Source organism: Festucalex cinctus, chromosome 4, assembly GCF_051991245.1.
Source record: "Festucalex cinctus isolate MCC-2025b chromosome 4, RoL_Fcin_1.0, whole genome shotgun sequence".
In the NCBI taxonomy this organism is placed as follows: domain Eukaryota; kingdom Metazoa; phylum Chordata; class Actinopteri; order Syngnathiformes; family Syngnathidae; genus Festucalex; species Festucalex cinctus.
The window spans coordinates 10,775,072-10,797,855 of NC_135414.1; the positions used below are offsets into that span (position 1 = coordinate 10,775,072).

Below are 22,784 nucleotides of genomic sequence, written 5' to 3' on the forward strand. Positions count from 1 at the left end.
TGGGTCATTGCTCCTGCCATGCCAAATGCCAGACAAATGTCAGGTAGGCAACAGTTCTCATTACATCATAAACGTATTGGACAGCTCCTCCGTTTATAAAATAAATAAAATGAATGAAGTTCATTTTCAATTAAACATAATAGTGTGTTTATTACTTTGCCCTTTTGATTAAAAAAAAGTTTAGTAATGCAGTACAATGCAAACATTACAATAATATAGATCTTTTATTAGATCTTTGAGAGTGTGCAGTGGTATCCAATGAACTTGAAGATTGCTTTTTTTTTTTTGTCTCCATTTCATAATTCTAGAGGTGTGCACATCTATGAATTTTGACGATCCATCATTCGTCATTCATCAGTGGGCGATACCTGTCCATCATCATCAATCCGTCATTATAGCAAACCGAACCAAACTGTAGCTGGCAATACATCAATCCGTCATCGTTATTTTAACCGTGCTTAAATCATCACTTAATTACAGCCACCATTGAAATTTTTACTTTCAAATAAACAAACTTTATTAAGTGATGCAGCCAGCTCGAAATAAGTATTAAAAATAACTTATTGTTCTTCTTAGTTGGTGGATTGCAGCATTTCACACCATAAATATTTCTAAGAACACAAGAAAGTCAGTGCGCGCTGTGAGCCAATGAAAAGAATCCTTTTTAATCCTTTAATCAATGATTTCAAATCTGCTACGAGTATTTAAGTGAGTATATTGTCCACCTTACCACTGACTACAGCACAATGTACCAGAGCAGTCTACCTAACCTGACCTAAGATGGTTGACCTGTGACGACACTGCTGACTGTGCCTGGAGCCATCTAAAGTTCTTATAGATATCTACGTTTGATGCTGTGTGGTGCCCCTCAGCTCAGTCGCCGACCACTTCCCGCTGTGTCTCGCGTGATCGCACGCGATAATGTGGCATTAAAAACAACAACAAACACACGAGAAGTCTGCTCAACAAAGAAGCAGAAAGAGAGGTGGACTTTCTTTGATTGAACTCATCGTCCACTCCCATAGCTTCTGCTATGACGTTCCATGCAGTATTCCTCTATAAATTGTCCTTTTAAAAAGGATGTGCTGCATCATATCTAATTTTGTTACTTTCCACCTCGATTATAAATCTCTCCTCGTCCATTTTCGCCGGTGTTTAAACAGTGAATTAAACGTTAAGCATTATGACCTTTTGCTGACATGATTGCGAAATAGGAGCTGATGAGTGTTTTACGATGAAATGTAACCAGAAATTTATTTTGAAACTGTGTCGGTCTTCCTGTCCCGCTCGATGTGTTCTGTGCTAGCTTGCGATTTGACGGAGCCCGACGGATGCGTTGTCCGGCAAAAAATAGAAAATAGGTCTATCCGTGCGGTGGGCTCCGGCACGACGCAGCTGAGACGCAGTCGACACGCAACGCACACGCAGCCGGTGTAACCCCGGGGTTAAAATAATTGCCCAAGTTATTTTTTTAGATTCTCGAGGAAACACAAAAAAATGTAACCATTTGCATCGATATAGGCAAAAAAAAAAAAAAAAAAAAGCCAAAAAAATGACTTGGGCAATTATTTTAAGAGGGTGACGATATGAACAACACTTCAACATTATAGAAGTCGAAAACAATGTATTTTTTTATAATGACAGAACTTTATAACGCTTCCTAATGCAGATTTGCGCTTCTCACCAAATTATTTGTTTTCTTTTTGTGTTGCAGAAAACTCAACCAGCAGATGAACTATGAATGCTGAACAAAATGATCTCCTCCTTCCAGCGCCAGACAATGAGAAGTCGTAGGCTAAAGGGGGCGCTGTCCAACCCCCTCTTTGTGCTACTCTTGGCCCTTCAGATCTTGGTGGTGGCCGGGCTAGTTCGTGCACAGACCTGCCCTTCTGTCTGCTCGTGCAGTAACCAGTTCAGCAAAGTCATATGCACCCGTCGCAGTCTACGGGACGTGCCAGATGGTATCTCCACCAACACCCGTTACTTGAACCTCCAGGACAACCTCATACAGGTTATCAAGGTGGACAGTTTTAAACATCTGCGCCACCTGGAGATTCTGCAGCTGAGCAAGAATCACATCCGCAGCATTGAAATCGGCGCCTTTAATGGACTGGCAAGTCTCAACACCTTGGAACTCTTTGATAACCGACTCACGACAATCCCCAATGGAGCATTTGAGTATTTGTCCAAGCTAAAGGAATTGTGGCTTCGGAACAACCCTATTGAAAGTATACCATCCTATGCCTTCAACCGAGTCCCCTCGCTTCGAAGGTTGGACTTAGGTGAGCTCAAACGTCTCTCCTACATTTCCGATGGAGCCTTCAAGGACTTGAGCAATTTGCGCTATTTGAATTTGGGAATGTGCAACCTGAAGGAGATCCCCAACATCTTACCACTGGTACGACTGGAAGAACTGGAAATGTCTGGAAACCAGCTGACCATTATCAAGCCGAGCTCATTTACAGGATTGGTGAATCTCCAGAAGCTCTGGATGATGCATGCCCAGATCCAAACAATTGAGAGGAATTCCTTTGACGACTTGCAGTCATTAGTGGAGCTTAACCTTGCTCACAACAACCTTACCTTTCTTCCACATGACCTCTTCACACCTCTGCATCGCATGGAACGGGTCCACCTTCATCACAACCCTTGGAATTGCAACTGTGACATCCTGTGGCTCAGTTGGTGGCTAAAGGAGTCCGTACCCGCCAATACGAGTTGCTGTGCCCGTTGCCATACTCCCACGCTCTTTAAAGGTCGCTACATTGGAGAATTGGATCATAGCTACTTCCAGTGTGATGTTCCTGTCATAGTCGAGCCGCCCTCTGACTTGAATGTGACAGAGGGCATGGGTGCAGAGCTCAAATGTCGTACAAGCTCCTTGACATCCATCAGCTGGCTCACGCCAAATGGCTCCCTGGTGACTCACGGGGCCTATAAAGTGCGACTGTCTGTCCTCAACGATGGCACACTTAACTTCACCAGCGTCACCATGCAAGACACCGGGACGTACACGTGTATGGTCAGCAACACGGCGGGCAACATCTCGGCCTCGGCCGTGCTCAATGTCACTTCGGTGGAAAACAGCGGGGTGACCTATTTCACAACGGTCACAGTGGAGACCATCGAGACCCCGGGTGACGATAGCCACACTCCGCTGCCCCCGTTTGGTTGGGTGTCCTCCTCGACCACGAAAACGACACCGGTTTCAACCAGGACCACGGAGAGGACTTACACCATTCCGGTTTTGGATCTTGATGGCGAGGGAGCCCTCAACGGCCTGGATGAGGTGATGAAAACCACCAAGATTATCATTGGCTGCTTTGTGGCCATCACACTTATGGCAGCTGTTCTCCTTGTTATTTTCTACAAAATGAGGAAGCAGCATAACCAACAGGATCCCGATGGCCCGGCCTCCTCTATGGAAGTCATTACCGTTGAAGAAGAGCTTGCAGGTGTTGCTGCTATTGACAGACACCTATCGCTGCCCCCACTGGAGCACTACAACCACTACAACACCTACAAGAGCACTTATCACCACCCCTCTATGCTCAGTACCATACACAGCTCTACCGCACAGGAACATTTATTGATTCAAGCCTGTTCAAAAGACAATGTACAAGAGACCCAAATCTGAGCCTGCATTTCACATCATACTCAACATGAGCAGTTTTAAGAATACAAAGGACACCACAAAGAAGAAAAATTACTGCAATATGACATGAACACGGTAAATGTCAATGACAGTGCGAAATCAACATTTGGCAAAGGGACCACAAATGATACTTTATAAAGTGTCTTTACAAACACAAAGATTATTTATTTAAAAACTATGTCTGGTGGCAAAAGACAAAAACTCATTGTGATAGCTTTTAGCTTGTTTTACTTTCTCTTTTATCTCTCTCGCTCCCTCTCTGTAATATTGCAAAGAAGGAAAAGAATGGTTTGCTGAATGTAGGTCTTATTCTGAAACATACAAGGTCATCTAATTTACTATTTGGTCTCAGCCTATTGTTTTAGTGTTTACAAGCATTAATTAGCTTGCCGTTCAGTCTACAGTGTTCGCATTGAGGCAGCTGTCCGTACCATTCCAAGCATAAGATGAGTTCATTTTCATAATCGGGACGTTCGAGCTGCCATTCAGGAGACTCTTTTGATGGGAAAGCTCTTGATGATATCACAGGGAAGCCTGCGTGTCTGAAGACGAAAGCAGTTAAATTAATATGTGCATTTCCCCCGTGGCGCCTTAAAGCAGCCATATATCATTCATTGTAATATAATGAGAAACTCCTCCATTTAGTCATTATTTACACTTGGATTCTTAATTCTTTTCTTGTTTGTTTTCTGATGTACTTATATACTCCCTCCCCTTCTCCGTCCTCAAGCTTGTCCTTTGATTGTCTCTGCTGCTTAATTCAGGGACATTCCCCACCCCTTGCCATGTCTCATTTGTCTCGCGTTAGCCGTCGGCATGTGTCGCACGACGGCAGAATATTGCTGGGGAAAATGAAGGGGAGCATAAGGCTGCAGTCAGTAGCCTCCCTTTTAACCCAGTTATGATGTATGTCCATGCAGTGTCGCGTTACCTCGCCATCACCCTGGGGTCACACGAGCTCATGTGCTGATAGTCCATCTGTTGGTACAGATAAAGAGGCAAATGAGGCGGCTTTGTAATGTAGTGTGACCCTGTCGGACCAATGCAGACAGGGCTAACAGACTCAGTGAAGCAGCAAGGGACCTGGCACAAAAAAGGGGAGATGGGTTACGTCTCATTAAACTGCATCAGCACTTCATTTGCAGACCAACAGTGGAAAACCGATAACCAAACAGTATCAGACTTTTTTCACCATCACTATGCCGAGCACTTTGCAGAGGTTGAGAACCTGCTCGGTGTCATTGTTTTCAGACCAAAAAAAAAAAAAAAAAAAAAAGGATACACGTTGATGCTGCATCATTCATCGTCCATCAGAACATTGTGTCAGGAGTCTGGTTGCTTATTTTATTCGGAAAGAACAGTAGGTGTGTGGAGGAAGGATAAACCCACAGCGGTCATGAGGGGTCTTCAAACAGAAATATGGAAGATATGAAGGAAGACGAATAAAAAATAGATTAGGTATAAGGAGGCAAAACTAGCCATCAGACTGTCGCCATGGAAACGGTGACCTTGTGCAGAAAGTAAGATGTGGTCGATATGCCTTTCACTTGTCGGTAATGGTCGTCTGTTCAACAAGCTTATTTTGATTTCCTGGTAAAGATTACAGCGATTATTTCTAAAATTGAAATAACATAATGGGCATTTACAGATGGAATAATAGAATTTGAGGAAAACACATGACATCATCATTGCAGAGCACTCTGCAGCTTCATGTTTTTAAATGAAATAAAGTGCTGGCTGATTTGAAAATGTGACCAGTTTATATTTCCATTGCCCCTTCCTTTCTTGATTTTAAATTCAGTAAGGACCGCAAGCCTGGCTTATAGGGAGAATATAATAAAGGCCCATCACTCAAAAACTCATCTGCGTCTGATCAGTTAGTCACCCGCATTTTTTTTCATTAGTTCTCAATAACAAATTTGATGGAAGCAAAAATATACATTAGGAGACCGATGTGTGGGTGCGCACTGCAGAAATGGATTAGAAATGTTTGCCTTTCTGCTGGTGTTATGAATGATGTGGGCATCAATAATCACGTTAAATGTGTGAACCATTCTTTCCCTTTTCCAGTTTTCTGTTTTGGTGCTCAGTTTCTTTTCACTGCATTTGGTGACTATCGATTCATTGTTGATGCTGGCTATAATTAAAACAGTCGGGATTTTATATTCGTATATATTTGAGAACGAGGGTTGAGATTTTTTGCTTTTTTTTCCAGACTTAATGCTTTTTTTTCAGAATTGGTAGTATTATGTACATGAGCAAACTGTCCTGACGTGGAGGGCTATTTTGGGGAAAAAAAACTAAGACTGCTGTGTAGAATGTTGGACATGAAATACCAGCAGAGTGAGCTTGATTTTTGTGCAAAACCCAAGCCAAGGTGATGCAATTCATGTGAGTTATTCTGCCAACTGTGTATGTATGGGGAGGGTTACTGGATGTAGGAATATTCTCTCTCATTTTTGGAGAGAACAACCATCAAATGGTTACATTTCTACAAAAAAAAAAATATTTTCAAAAACATAATGCAAAAAAAAATATTGAGCTCATAATTTTACATGTGCTTCAATTGTTTAAAAAATGCAGAAGAAAAAAAAACGGAGGGAAAAAGAACAGAAAGAGACTGTGCTTGTCATAAGTCCAGCTAATTTCTCTGCGGTCCACTTATTCATACCTGAGATTGTAGTTCATACTGTACATGAATATGAATAAAATGCATTTTTTTTTCCTAATAGCTTTCACGGAGCATATCATCATGTTGTCAGTATGTTGTTCCCTTTATTCCATTTTCAGATGAACACGGGCATAAATATTCAAGCAGACTACATAATTTAGAGGAATACACTGAAGAGGCATGCTATAGCTTTTGCAATTATAGTGAAGTGATCTTGCTGTGTGAGGCAAAGAAAGTGATATTTCTCTTGTCACATATTGGTAGACATTGTTAAATCTTCTATGAATTTCTACCTTGAAAAGCCTACTTTGAATCTATAGAAAGTCACAGACAGATACAAAAAACAACAATTCAGTGCTTACTTTTGCTCTACGGCAGTGGTTCTTAAACTTTGGTTTCCAATTCACTAAACACTTCTTTATTTAAACATAATAATGTGTTTTTATTCTTTCAAATTAAAGACATACACTCTGAAAAAGAGAATACATATTTTTTATTTAATTTATGTTATGTTTAATATATTACCTTTTTTAATTTATTTTTTATTCATTTTTCTCAAAAAAAATCATACATTAATGACTAGGCTATTAATAACTATTATAATAACCATATTAACAACTATTAATTGCTCCCATCACACATCTGTACTCTACATTTATAAAGCACTTTAAAACAACCACCGCTGTTTTGTTAAGATGGAACCCAGAGGCAGGAGATAGATACAATGAAAACACCAAAAGCCCCAAAATTGAAACGTGTGGAACACCATACGTTCCGTTATAGGCAACATTGTTATAGTAAAATGAATATAAGGCTACTCACAATATTTTAATGCACTGGAAGGTCATTGTTTAGTCAATTATCTTGTTTAGAGGGGCGAATAAATGAAGTTGAGAACAACGGAAAGAAGCCTAACGACTACAGTAATGCTTGAAAGTTGATACTGACTAACAATTGTTTACAAGTAAGCTATTGGAAGGTACATTCTCCTGAAGTCACATGTATAATGGTTGTTATCCAATCATGACCTGTTTTAGCAACACACGCAATCTCACTCAAGATTTTAATTTGGTCTAAATCAATAAAATTAAATATCAAGAAATTATTATTATTATTATTATTGCTGCACCTGTTGAGCTGCAGCCTAATTGAGTGGCACACTCAGCAGATTTAAACTCAATCAATGAACAAAATATGCTGCTCAGTTTGAGCTGTTGAGCTTTTAAAATAAGCCTCACTAATGGCATTTAAGCATCCTATCAGATGGCTCTGATGCCATCCTCATGCTGGAGCAGTGCCTAGAAGGGGGATAATTATAATTATACTCTGATCTATTTTCATGTGTTATAGAGAGGTTCTCTCTTCATTTCTGATATTGGCATTCTTCGCCAGACACGCATAATTTTCATGGGAACTGCTATTCTTAGTTTCAGTTGTATATGATTTGATGCCATTCAAATATTCAGACGGAATCTTTGTTGTTGCTATTTTGTAGTTCTACACCAATTAAAAAAAATGAGTGAAATAAATGCAGTAAAGAAGAAGAAGAATAAGAAAACAAACTGTATTTCATTATTCATGTAAACGTCCCCTTTAAGAAAATCTCTGCTCAGGGGAGCTCGGTTCGAAGAGGAGACTGCCAGGTTGAATGGATCATCGGCAAGCTGTGAAACAGATGGTTTGCCACGTGACAGTTGTTGTCCATAATCAAGCTTCTAATAACACCTGTTACACGTGAAAGGTGGCTAGAGAGATGGGAGGAAGCTCATCTTGAAATGTGGAAAGTAATCCTAAAATATCAAACCAGGGATCCATTTTCTAAGGAGAGCTGTGTAAACCACTGCAGTACTAAGAGTCGTCCAATTACATTTTTTATTGGCACAGTTTTGAGAGAACTTGTAATTCTACTTTAATTACACGCATTGCTAATTTCTTTTTGGGTTACATGACCATAGTAATAATGCATTAGGTCATACAGAGAAATTGTTTTTTCATCACAGCAGACTCCGTACTAAAATATCCACAGTAGCTTAATTACGTGGAGTGAGTGGAGCCAAGTTCTCACAATTTCACAGTCATCATCTTAATTCTTCATGAATTCTCATTTTCTCTTGACCACATCATGTTTTCAACTGAGGTGGTTAGGAAAAGACACAGGCTTAATGTTTTTGACTATTCAAGCATGTGCTGGTGGCTCACTTGCCAAAGGCACAGATGCAATTCCTTCATGTTGGTTGCTTTTTGGTGTAACACTTTTCTAGGCCATACATGATTCCATAAAGGGAGAATGTTTTTTTTAGCGTGCTCTTAAATACTCAGTTTTTCAAGGCCTTATTGTAATAGTAGCTCATCACACGAGGCTCTTGATGGATGGCTGCAAACTGTCGGAAGCTGGATTTTTATTTATTTATTCTTCTTTTCAGTGATGAGAACCAGGGCAGGGCAAAGAGTGAGGTAAGTAGCAAAGAGGTATAATTTACTCTGTTACATTTTGTCAGCCTAGTTACTTTTGTTTACTACTAAGAAGAAACATCATTGTTACTCTTTTACACTGAGCTACAGTCTGTTTGCTACAGATATTTTATTTGTGCATGCTCAAACTGTTTTAGTTTGTTTTATTGTGATTGTTTTGCTGTTTGTTTTATGTTGTTTCTGTACTTGAGTTACATGACTCAGTTTCTCCAATCCGTCACTACAGGTGACTCCATTTGACCAATCAGATGCAGTCACATGACCAAATACAGTCTCCACACACCCCACACAAAAGCAACGTTTTCTAAGTGACATATTTGCATAAAACACTACAGAAATCAATACTTGCCTGACAGACAGGCTCGAACCCACCCGAGACTCAAGTTATAAAATGAATGGTTGGACGAAAAAGATCGTGTGCTATATTGTCTGTGTCCAACAAAAATTGCGGCAATTGAGCCAACAAGAACTCTGCTTGAAGCTGAAGAAATATTCAAGAGGCTATCTCACTCTGTGTTTGCAAACTGTAATGCTCTGTGAAATATAACCAAAAATTCAACCATATCGCATGAATGCAAATTGCAGTATTGCAGTCTCTGTTCCTCTCTGTAGAAAGTGTTGTGCACATTCAAAAGGCGCAAGGAGAACATCAATCTCCAATGTATGCACACCACTGAAGATGAAGATGTAACTTGACAGAACTTATGTTGATTTTGAATGTGTTGAATAAGTTTTGAATAAGACTGGGGGATATTTGCAACTGTTTTGATATTTGTTTCTCTAACGTTGAGCTCTTTTGATCGTTGGGTGTTCAAACTGTTCTCCATTAATGTCTTGTATTGCTTCAAACAAACCAATAATTTGTTGGCTTTCGTGGAGGACTAAGGAAATAAGAAAGTATTCATTCACATTTGATTAGAAATCAGAGGATTTGGTCTCCTTAAAATTGTATTAATAACAATTTTTAAAAAACAGTTCAAAATATTTTTTTCCTTTCAATTTTGTGTGACATAAGTGTTGTACTTGTTCACTTTTGGGCATTAAATAATCTTGAAACTTGTGCTTTACTGTAATTGTGTTTAAGCTGTGACATGGCTATTATATACATTGTTGAGTTTTTTTATTTTTATTTTTTAATTCTTGTACTATTGAAGGTGCTTGAATATCTCTTTACTCTGCAGAGACGAGATGCTATGCTGTGAATAGAGAAAGCTAAAAAATATGTATTTATTTTTTCATTTATTTATTAGCTATAACATGGGCACAAAATTCTATATTATGGGGCCATGAAATAGATATAATAGCCACACAAAATACTCATTTGTAGGTTTAATTCACACAAACAACTTTGACATCCGGGTAAGCGAATGCCACAAGTTTTGTCGTAGACCTTCGGTGCCTGGTGTACTTAAAGACAAGTGTCTTTTATGACTATGTTCTCAAGCCTGCAATTGCCACTTTTTCAGAATGTCTTATTAAGAGCCAAAAGAAAATACACTCTTCAGTATAACTGTCCAGGTCATTGTATTTAGCCCCAGCCTCAACCTCTATGTTGCAATTTCTGTAAAAGGAACACTTGATTTGCTTACCTCAGTCGAGAGCTATAAATGTGTGTGGAATGATGACATGCCTAGGGAAAATTTAAATGCTGGAATTAACCTAGGTTGCATGTTTTGGAACATGAGACGAACCTGGAGTTACCCAAACAAAATCCACACAAACACGGGGAGAACATGCAAACTCCACATAGTAAGAACGCAGCCCTGAACCTCAGACCTGCGTGTGTCAAATTTTGATTGGATTTCAAGTGTTGAAGCTAAGCGCTCAGCATATTCTGTCATAAACCAATCTTAGTCACTGCTGAGTGCTATACTATAAAGCTCAAGGGCAGAACACACTTAACTGTAAACAACCAAGTACAAGAGACCAATATAGATACATACACACTGCACGTCGCCTTGACACTGACTGAGGAAGTGAGTGCTTCCCAAAGATGTACATACTGTATAGTACGAGAAGAATATGTGCAATATGAACTTGAATAGCCAGCAGTTCCAGAAAGCTGTTCTTCCAATAGATTGTTGTTAAAAACAACATGCTGATGTCAGCCAGTGTTGCCCTTTAGGCGAGAGGACGACGCTGTTTTACATCCTCAGTGATGGTCTGTGTGGTTGGTAAACAGGAAACATCAACAATTGATGTAAATAAAATAAGAGGGATTATTGTAAAATAAAATAAAAATTCCAAAAAAAATAAAAAATCTAGGGGGGGCATTATAAAGGGGGCTGTGTAATACAACATTTTCAGTCTACTTGTTACATGGGGCAAATAAAAAGTAATAATAATAATAATATTTTTTATATACAACAGGAACTCAGATGTGGAGCAGAATTTGTTTTATGTAAAGAAGCCAAATGCAATGCATAAAAAAAAAAAATGGAAAAACATTCTGTGCTGGCAAAGTCTCAAGCAGGGCAGTGCTATAGATCTATAGAACACCGTGCCATACACAGCTTGTCGGAGTGTAACTGCTGCAGCGATATCCGCGGTGAGCTCAGATGCACCAAGAGTGTCTTTTGCTAAACAGGTGGCTACCTGTGTTGGCAGCCTTGCTTGGCAGTGGCAGCAGTCTCCTCTGCCCTTTTCTTTTGCTTTGATGAGCTGGCAAGGCAAGGAAGTGCAACAGCAGTAACAGACTAGCCTGTCTCATTTGCGAGCGCCAGTCTAGCAAGCAATGATCACCAGATAATCTTGATTGTTGATGTCATCGTGACGGCAAAGCCTGAATGAATTATCGAGCAGCACGACTGCACTTGCATGCATGATGAATGTGAGACTATTAGCACAGTGAAAATGGATCATGGCATCATGTTGAGGATTAGAGAGAGAATGATTGAAACTGTGAAACTGTGAACAGCTCCAATCATATTCTCTTTTCAGTTTTTTTTTTTTCCTTCAAACCATTTTTCTGTCTACTGGCTATAAAAGTAGGCTACTTCACTTGATGATGCCTGCATTTGACTCACTCCTGTTTTTTTGGACTACTGAATTGAAGTGAAGGGAATGATAGTGATAGATAATGCTCACTTAATAAATCCAAAATTAATTTTATTACATACTCTTGTGGATTCAATAAACTTAACAAAAATACTAAAACTGCAGTAGTAATAGTCTGCTCTAGCTGTATGAAGCCGCATTGATTATGACATCATGAAGTTGTGTATGTTTATACAATTAAAACAAAAAACAAAAAAAGCAAATTTATTTCTAATTTTTAATTCTGAAAAGGCGCCTTGACCAGGGCTGGCTACACACAGGGGCAAGAGGGGCAAACCCCCCTCAAACAAATACTTTGGCCCCTCAAAACAAACATGCCATGCTCTGATTTATGATCTATTATCTGCAGTGAGACCCTGTTCCAGTGAACACCCAATCAAAATTTAGTATGCAAAGAGACTACAAGAAACCAGATTTCTCTCCCTCAAGTATTAACACTTTAACGTTCTGTTAAATGCTGAGATATTTAAATAATTAAAATAAAAACAAACACATAAGAAACAATTATTTCCTGTCAACAGGGATTGTTATGATTATTATGCTTATTTTCCAAGTGTGAGCCTGTCACGGGAGCATTTCTCAGATACAAATGAGAACTAAATGTGTGCCTGTTGCAATAACGCAGACAGACTGGTTGTTTAAAGTTTGATGAAAATATTTCCTGTTACCCTCAGAGGGATTTGTTTGCTTTCGTCACCTCCGTTTCCTGTCTTGTGTACTGATTCGCGAGCTAATAAACAATCGGAACTATGATGGCTGACCATCGATCTCAAGAGATATACAAAGACAAGCTGGACATAGTGCAATTTATTTCTTGGTGTTGGGCACTGCTAAGAACCCAATAAAAAAAAAATAGAAAGAAAATCAATAACAGCAACAACAAAAACAGCTCTGGACTTGACATGACACATGATCTCCATCAGTAACTAGAAAGTCATGCAAACAATAAATATGTTGTGTCATAATCTTTGGAATATCCTTTTCTTTTTCATTTATTCAAGTATTTTCTTGTAAGGAAGAGGAAATGTAATCTCTAAAATCAACTCAGAACTTTCTGGCACCTACACAAAAGGCAATGTAGCGTGGAATGGTAAGATGATGCATTTAGCGTGAATTCTTTAATTTGAAGTAGTGCCACAGCAGGTGGGATGATGAACAGAGGATTAAGGAAGACAAGATTAAATAAAGCCTCATTGGAAGTTGTTCAGTGAAAAGCAGGATTCATCTTTGCAGTGGTGCTGGGCTGTTTAAAAAAAACATAAATTGGCAGAGACAGCTTTTTAGCTTAATCTGTTGTAGCTTCTAATGTCAACTGAGATCTGACTTAAAACCTAGACATGACCTATGTTACAGTATATGGTTGGGAGAGAAGAGAAATACTTCAAAAAATGTATTGAACATTTTTTTACGTGAATATTAATATTCTGATTCAGAAATGAGCTGTTGCCTAGCAACACCTGCTGTGAGTACAGGAAGACAGAGGGAGAACAGCTGTTGGACAGATTTATTTTTTATTTTTTTAAAGTACATGGAAGGAATCTATACAATATTAAGCAAACTATATTTTTCCGTATAAAGCTGATAACACTGGTTTTGTTTCAGAAAATGATGAGAAGAATGCAAATTGAAGAGTATGAAAAGCACTCTGAAGTCTAAAGTGTATTAGTCAGTAGCCGGGAGGATGATTTCACCATCTAAGGGTAGATAGATTCCAGTAATATAAGCAATGTGCAGCTCACCATTCAGACATTTTATAAATCTTCTTTTGTGTATTTGGGATGAATATCATTACAGTGTTCTACTAAAATGGTGAATGCAATGCACAAAAGTTTCTTTTTCATTACAGGTTCCAACTTCCAGCACAGCCTGGCCCCGCTCTGTCCCGGTCTCACTTGGCCACTGTTTGCTTCTCTATTACAACAGGCACCAAAAAATTCATTGAACTCCATTGCACAATCGCAGTGTGCAAGGTTGTGGTCACTTTCAAAATATGAATCGCATTGCACGATGAGGCCATCAAATGCACACAAGCTTCACACAGATAAAAAAAAATAAATAAATTGGGGGCTAACCTTAATTACAATTTTATATATACATGTGGATATAATATTGAAGGTTGTTTTCAAACGTTTTCACGAACATGAATGGGTGCATGTGAATGGGTGGTGTGAAAGAGAGCGAGTCTCATCTTTCAATATCTTTCAATATTTATTGAAGATAACATCCTCTTTCCTTTGCAACCTGTGTGTCCCTCCACTGACTATTGTGCAATGTGCGGCGGCCCTAAAGAGAAAGGAGTGGGTAGAATAAATTGAAAGATGAGGCTCGCTCTCATTCACTTGAATGGACGAGGTGGCGTGCACACCAGTCACCTTTTTTTTTTTTTTTTTTTTGCATATAGTGTATTTTTATGATTGCGCAATGGCTATGTTGCTCACTAAAAAACAGGAAATCATCATGAACAATGGAGTTGCTGTATTGCTGAAAGAAAACGTTTACTCACAAAAATCAATGAAAACACCTTATGTAGCCATAAATTGAATTTCCTCATTGTTAGTTATTGCTGTAGATTGTTTTGCAGAAATATGCATGAAACAATCAAACCTATACTTTAAAATGTCACTTGCTAAAAACTGCACGCTACTCAAGTGATGTTGCATAAAAGCTGTTAATGTTTTTAGCCTTATGTTTTTGATCCAAGAAATGTCAATTTAAACTGAAATGTATATTTTTGTTTCCACTGTTTTTTTTTGTTTTTTTTTAAGGAAACCAACTATTCGTTAATTAATGAGTAAGCAAAATGTTTCATTATCTTATTTGTATTCTTTTGTATAATTGTACGTGACGTAGTCCAAACATTTCGAGCTGGTGTAGAAAGTGCTACAAAGTCAGTCCATTTACCATGTATAAAATATTTGATAGAATTTTCAATATTATACTCAAATACTAAAATATTCAGTAGCTGCATCTCAACATCTCCTCCGCTATATTGACATATTTTTATTAATTAAACCCGCCATTAATTATCAACTATGCTCCTAAAAAAAAAGTTGTTTTGAGTCTTGGATGTGAATATATGTAGATATGTAGTTTTAATGTCCCTGATTATGTTTTTAAAATTTTATTTTAATTATTTATTTATTTTTTTAAATTAATTGCCCACCCCTGACTAAAAGTGTTGGACCGCACAATCAGCTGTTCCGTTGTAGTTCTCTCGGGCAAAGGTCTTGTCCCCAATCTTCTTTTCCACCATGCACCACTTTTACATAGACATATTTTGATGACCGCCGGAGCTGCTGCACAGCCAGACCAACGAAACCCTCTCTCACATCCACCTTTTCCACTCCGAGTGTCACTGTTTCTTGTGCCGCACATGCTCACGGCTGAGTTCAACTGAAATGAAAAACCAATCAGTTCATGAAGTCATTCATTCACTCAAAAGATTGATTCTTTTGAACGAGTAGTTCAGGAATTAGTCTGAATAACACAAACTTCAAAATTGCAAAATTCTTGATAGGGACATGAATTGGTGTGCAATTTTCAATTTTCAGTGCTCAAATGCGCACATCGCTTGAAACCTACAGTAGAGCACTTTATCTATACTATACGATGCCCAAAGTACTTTATAACGCGCACTGGAAGCAAATCAGGGGTCAGTGTCAATGACAGTTCAACAATGGATAGTCAGAGCCAGGATTTGAGCCTGCTCATTCTATTAACTGAACCACAACCACCCACTTCTAAAGCAAGAAACATAGTTAACCCTTTAAACTAAGCAATACAATTCTACACTACAATATCATTTGGAACAATCACTATTTATCAAATAACATGACCAAACATAAAACTTCATTTAAAAATACATCATACTCACCAGATATGATAATTTATGGTCTATAAAGTTCATCCCAACTTTCTTTTCTCCTCAGAGATAGAAAAGTTAAATAACTGTTCAGTCAAAGTCATAGCTCTCATTCAAGCTACACTAGAAGCGCTGAATAAACCATCAGGTTGAAGGTTGAAACCAACCAGCCAGCAGCAGTGTTGCCCGACCTATCCTCACAATGTCCAATTTGTATTGAAACATCCCCCAAGAAAATGAAGTTTCAAACGCAATGTGTAAATGTTATAAGACTGTTTAGCGCTGAGCAAGCTGAAGGCGGACAAATGCTAAGAAATGAAGATAATAAAGTGTTGGAAATAATAATACAATTTCATTTAATTTGTAAATGTATGCCAGTGCTTCTGAGAGTTTTTAGGCTGGCAGAGAATGCCCTGATGGATCATCACCACTAAAATATCTAAAGTACCGTATTTTCCGCACTATAAGGCGCACCTCATTATAAAGCGCACCTTCAATGTATGACATATTTTCAAACTTTTTCCATATATAAGGCGCTACAGTAGAGGCTGGGGTTACGTTATGCATCCATTAGATGGGGCTGCGCTAAAGGGAACGTCAACAAAAGTCATATAGGTCAGTCAAACTTTATTAATAGATTATAGAAGCTTTCTGACAACTCCATTCACTCCCAAAATGAATAAACGGCTGTTTTATTATTTTCTCTGAGGTAAAGTATTAGTATTAGCTAGCGATCCAAGATGGCGGGATCTTCTGCGCATGCGCATCACCAATCGTGCAGGGTCACCGAAAGCGTCTTGACAGCGAGACCTGTTGCGGCTCAATACTGATCCATATATAAGGCGCACTGGATTATAAGGCGCATGGTCAGCTTTTGAAAAAATTGAAGGCTTTTAGGTGCGCCTTATAGTCGTGAAAATACGGTACATATGAATATGCAAATGTGTATTATATATTAACTTACATATTACATATCTGTTTTCATAGAACAGATATAAGATTACAGTTCCCTCAAACTTTATCTATCTATCTATCTATCTATCTATCTATCTATCTATCTATCTATCTATCTATCTATCTATCTATCTATCTATCTATCTATCTATCTATCTATCTAAGTCCACACAAGCCCATTACAAGCCCGTTACATATCTGTGCACCCCAAATTCGGTCCATGTGAATAGGATGGCTCTTATTAGAGCAGAAATACATCACCAGAGATAGGCTGAGTGAGGATTTGTAGTCACCTTAAGATGCTTTTGTTCTTAATTACACCCTCTGCCCCCTCGACACCCTTGGCAACGTGCTTTAAAGTGTGCTGCATTAAGTAAAATGGAACATGCCACTGAGGATATACTGTACAGTGCCGCAAATCCATACTGATACCAAGATAATCCTCTACATGGGGCAGATAGAAGGAGAGTGAGTATTCCAAAGAGCCGCAGTAACGGAGGAGGAGAGTGGGATCAGAACTCAGCATTCACCTCCAGAACTTGAAGTAAGCACTTTCCTTGCTTGAGATTCTGGAATCCTGCCAAACTCTAGCCAAAGACCGTCTCACCTATTAAAAGGATTACATGCCTTGACATTTTGACATGTGTATAGACAAAAAAAAAAAAAAAGACATCTCCTGTACTTTTTTAGTGGTTTTGTTCCCTGGCAAATGAAACGCTTTACTAAGATGGCCAACGTACACAGCACTACCCTGACATCTGGGCCAAGCCTAGAAGCAAAAATATTATCTGTGCAGCCATTAAAGTTTCCTAAAATAGAATCCAGCCACATGTTTCCATTACTGTATGGGGGTAACAGCTCGTAGCTTTCGTGCACTCTTTTGATTTCCTCTGGTGTTTGAAATGTATTAAGGCAACTTTGAATTTAATTTATTTGTTTGTTTGTTTGTAGTATCTCTGAAATTCAGGACATCGAGGCCACGTGCCTGGAATAAGGCAGGAGCTGTTTGGTGTGAATGATGTTGCTACTTGAAGGGGAAGTCAACACCAAAATGTTTTCCTGACAATAATATGTTTTATGGAGCCCCACTAGGCTAAATACAGTATTGTGGTTAATATTGCGTTACTGGAATATGAGTTAAGCAGCAAAATCCAGCAGTTGTTGTCTCAGGTAACAACCGGTAACAATCACAGCTCAGCTTCAGAAAACAGGTGAGCTGTGATTGTTCACATTACCTGAGCCCTGAGCAACTGTGATGTCATCTTTAGTCGACAGCAAATGGCAAAATGGCTGCCCCCTGAGATGGATAAAAATGGCTGGATTTGGCTTCATAAGTCATATTCCACAAATGTAATATTACCAGTAATCAATGTTATGTTTAGATTAGTGAGGTCACATATAACAAATTATTGTCAAGAAATGTTTAAGGTTGACTTCCACTTTAAAGCAAGAATCAATAGAAAAGTGATAACATTATGTCTGCCTTTGCCTGTAAAAGTCTTCCCAACATTATGTTGTGAACTTTTACAAGACTATATAAAAACGGTAGGATTTTGCTCATATTCCATAAATGTAACATTAAGTACAATGTAATGTTTAGACTAGTCAGGTCATATACACTGAAAAAAACAACTCGTAAGATTTACTTAAAAAAAATCTCACAAGTATTTGCAGTCACTCCAATTAGGTCAATTCTACTACTCAATATCAAGCATATCACACTCAACAGAATTAAGTAACATTTACATGCACCTAAAGATTGATTACATGTGGGAAATATTAAGTAACCCTTACTAAACGTAATTATAAAGTTCTTTTCTGTAATGTAGTAATGTGTAGTTATTGTAATTAGGTCATAGCCATTGCTTATTAAGTAAATGTTAAACACATGAATTGATTACCAATATGAAATAATCAAGTAATTGTATTAACTTTTACTATTTGACTTCAATTCATGGGTAAACTCTTAACCCAATACATCTTCGTACTTGGACTAAATCTATTGAAATAAATACAAATGTCACAATCACACCTATGGACAATTTAGTCACTCCAATTAACCTACAATGCATGTTTTTTGGAAGGTGTGAGGAAACACATGAAGCACGGGGAGAACATGCAAACTCCACCCAGGAAGACCAAAGCCTGGACTCTGGATCCTTCGTCCTCAGCACTGAGAGGCGGACGTGCTAACCACTCAATCACCATGCCTCTAAAAAACCAATGAGATAATGCTAAAGGAAGCCCTTTTGTTTAGTTCTGAAACAGTCACACTGGTATAGAGATTCAAATCATAAAATGCAAACAACTTACCCCAAATTTAGGATTCATTTATAATAAATTAACCAAATTAGAGGGAAAAAAGATGAAAACTTGAAGTTTCAGTCTTTGTTGAAAACAAATTGAAATGACAAATTATGCAGATTAAATGTTTACTTAAGTGTTTAGCAAGATACTATATTTGTTGGGAAATGAATAATACACAAGTCAAAGTTCTACATTTCCTGGATGGCATTATGCAGGAAAAATAATTCAAGAATGAGTCAATTAATAAAAGCACACTAATATATTAGTGGTTAGTGTACATAAATAATGTAATTCAGTCAGTAAATAATACAACATGCATTATAATGTATATTAAGCATTTAAACATTTCAAATTAGAATTTCTCTCGCTCTCTCTCTCTCGTACAATTTACTCATTTTTAGCACTTCTAAAATTAAACACATTAACTGAGTAAATCTTAATTATTCATTTAATTTAAAAGGTATTTCAACATCTGCTGTAAACACATTACACAGAAGAAATCAAGTAGCACATTGAAATATAGATAATGTTTTTAATTAACTGTGAATACTTGAAAACAAATAGTAAATAGAATATATGAAACCAAGGTAATATCTACAAGGGCAAAAAATCCGTTTTTACAGTGTTGACAAGAAAAGTTGAAGGTTGACTTCCCCTTTAAAGAGGCATCTATATGGTATTTCAACACAATCAGATATTCCGCCATCCTACACATGATAGCCTGAGGAATTTGACATTTGACATAACTAACGAGTTGTTGGATTTTAGTGGACTCAGCCAGTGTTCTGCAAATATTGGTGGATAGAATGTTAGTGCGTGTGTGTGGCACAATAAGTGTAATTTAACACATTAAGAGTGGTCAATTGTTGATATCTAGTTATTATATGTCAGCCTGCTTAAAGATTTTTTGATTGCTGATTTTCTCAAAAATGATGGCGAAGTTCAATGCATTCTTAGTGAGATAATTATTTCTTAGCGCACTGCACACATCAGGGGTCATATTGTTGGTGTAACTAAAACAATCTTGCATGCTGTTTTACTGCTGATGTGCGAAGAATTGCAATAATAAACTGTAGACAGGGATAATTACATTTTCTTGCCAGCAGCAAGACTGGCAAGTAGCTTTTATTTATTTTAGTTATTGTAATATTCGCTTTTGGACTGTTTGTTGCCAATAATGATTTTCCAAATACAACTATTTATCCCCTTTAGGGCTTTATAATTAAGTGTGTATATATGTTTACAGACTTGAATAGCAGTAAATGAAAGCTCCCTGTCCAGAATGGATTTTTTAAAATGGCCTTCAAATGGAATGACGCACGAAGAATATGGCTGCTTCAAACACTTTCATATGCACCAAAATTTGCAACTGATTAACTTATATTGTCCACTTTTTTAAATTCTCTGCTCATTAAACTCATACATAACTAAAACAAAGATGTTGTAAATAACTTTGAGCTGTGGTAGTGTTACTTGAATGTTCTTTCTTGTTCTTAAAAGCCCATCACGCGTATTTATTCATATTGTAGGTCCCTGTTGGTTCTCTAACAAGAAGTAAACTACGTCTGTTGAGACATCTCAGTAAATAAACATGTTGTATTACATGTTTTATGTTTTTTCTGACTTCGCCTATGTGCATGATAAAAGCAAGATGTCCAAATGTGTTTGTCAAACAGTCATTTAATACTTTATTTACTGTTGTAAGAACATCATCTGTAAATATTTAACGGCAAACAAGTAATGCATTCTTGATACTTTTATTTTTTTGTTGCATTAAATAATACTCAGAGGTTTGTTGAAATTTATTAGATGTGGCGCAGTCCTATAAAACTATCCGCCAGACTCTGCAAAGTAGTTTTCTATTTTATTTATTGTGCTCGTTGTACCACACACATCATGAACTGGTGAGACACTGAAATGCAGTGATAAAACATTTTTGCAAATAATTAATGGATTTCACCCTGTATAACTGTGGAGAATGTAAATTAAAGCTAGCCCTATTACAGATGTTTATCTGGTTGGAAAAGTCCTAAGTGATTTATAACCCAACGTTAGCCTGGCCTGCAATTAGCAGACGCATGTTGACTTTGAGAAGCACTGTGTTATGAAGACATCCGTTTGCGCTAAAATCCGTAGTTAAGCATCTGATGACATTTATTAGACACTGTAAATTTGCTTTAAAACACTGAATTGCTGGAAGCAAAGTACAGATTATTTCAATGTACCTTTGGGGTGCAATAAATCCAATGAAAATGAACACTGTCATCGTGACATTTACGGAGCTAGAAGACAATATTGAGTGAGAAGAGGGAGGAGAAAAAAAAATTCTAACAGTAGCAAACATTAGGGAGTAGCTCACCTCACTAAAGGTGAAAACTAAAAATAGAATGTTTGTGCGAGCAGAAACTCTCATGAGTAGCATGAAACTGAAAGTATTCCTCACTTCCACATGTCCAAGAGAAAACACGGAGAGAAGGTGAAGTGACTGTTTGTTGTTTTAAAGCCAGATGGACAGATGGTCATGACCTTAACAGCATGGGCTCCCAGTTCCAAATAAATATGTATTGTTGATTTGTATTCTGAATTATTTAACACTGATTTCTGTCTTTCTTTCTTTTTTTCAATCATATTTTAGGCCATATTCAAACACAAACATACTCTGGTATTTTTATGTATTTATTTATTTTTTAATCATTTTGTTGTCATGGTTTGGGTTGGGTTTTGGTTAGCTTTTTGTTTTACTTTTGTCATGGTTCAGGTTTAGTTTGGGTTTTGTTTAGATTGGGTGTTTCTTTAAGTTTCATCCATGATCTGTATTTTGTTTTGATGTCCTTTTGTGCCTCCCTAGTCTTGTCAAGCATTATGTCCACCTGTGTTTTGGCCTGCCCTTCCTCATGTGTCAACCAATCAGCACTCTCTGCCACTTGTGTCTTGCCCAGCTGTGTCTTGTTGTGTCAATTAGTGTGTGTGTATTTAGTCTCCTGTCTCCCCTCTGTCTGCGTTGATTCATTGTGGTTTTGTCCTGTCATGCTGCCAGTTTCTGCCTTGAAGTCCCCACCCATGTTTTGCCTTGCTTGTTTTTTTTGTATGTTTTGTTTATTAACCAGAGCCTTGTTTACCTCCTTGGTTTTAATTAAATCCCTTTATTGACTATACCTCTGCCTCCACGCCTTGCTTCCCTGCACCTGGGTCCTCAACCCTCAGAACTGTAAAGTTTGTCTGCTTGGGTTGTTAAATTGTCATTATCCCAGGCTAATCTCTCATGACATTATACACTCCAAATTGGTTGTCAGTTATGCCGCTTTGTCCGTTATCGAAGTAAGCAGTTCACCTGAACAGTATGTATTGACAGTGTAGGGACAATCTCACAAATTTTGCTTCTTCAGAGTTTGCCTTTGGTTAGTCGTGGTCGTTGTAGCAAATCTCAGCGGATCTTATTGGAGACTCAAGTCATATGACTTGACTTGAGTTGCTGTTTTTAGAACTTGCGCCTTGCTGGCCAAAAACTTGTGACTTTACCTGGCTTTGGACTTGCTATATAAACCTGCGGCCCCCAAACTTTTTACCGCCACGGACCAAGCCATACAATACCATAACTTTCACTGCGGTGTGCTGTTAACAACAAATGTACCTGTACTAGCAGCACAAACATCATGTATCAATAAATGCAAAGCAACATTTTTATTATACACAACATGGCAAAAAAAAAAAAAAGGATGCTGTGATGGGCCTGCATAATATCAGGACAAAACTAAATAGCAGATTGTCCTGACCAAAACGTGATGTCTGGTCACCCTAGGTTTTGG

The 22,784-nt window shown here is 37.9% G+C and overlaps 1 protein-coding gene across 1 annotated transcript in view; it reads left to right on the forward strand.

Annotated features, from left to right (window-relative positions):
• The window catches only part of lrrc4cb (leucine rich repeat containing 4C, genome duplicate b), a 63,971-nt gene extending 56,262 nt beyond the window's left edge, over positions 1–7,709 (forward strand). Inside the window, exon 2 of the mRNA XM_077519057.1 lies at positions 1,715–7,709. Within this exon, the coding sequence (XP_077375183.1) occupies positions 1,742–3,637 (1,896 nt within the window). The 5' untranslated portion in view covers positions 1,715–1,741 and the 3' untranslated portion in view covers positions 3,638–7,709. The remainder of the gene's footprint in view (positions 1–1,714) is intronic.
• Positions 7,710–22,784: the final 15,075 nt, after the last annotated feature.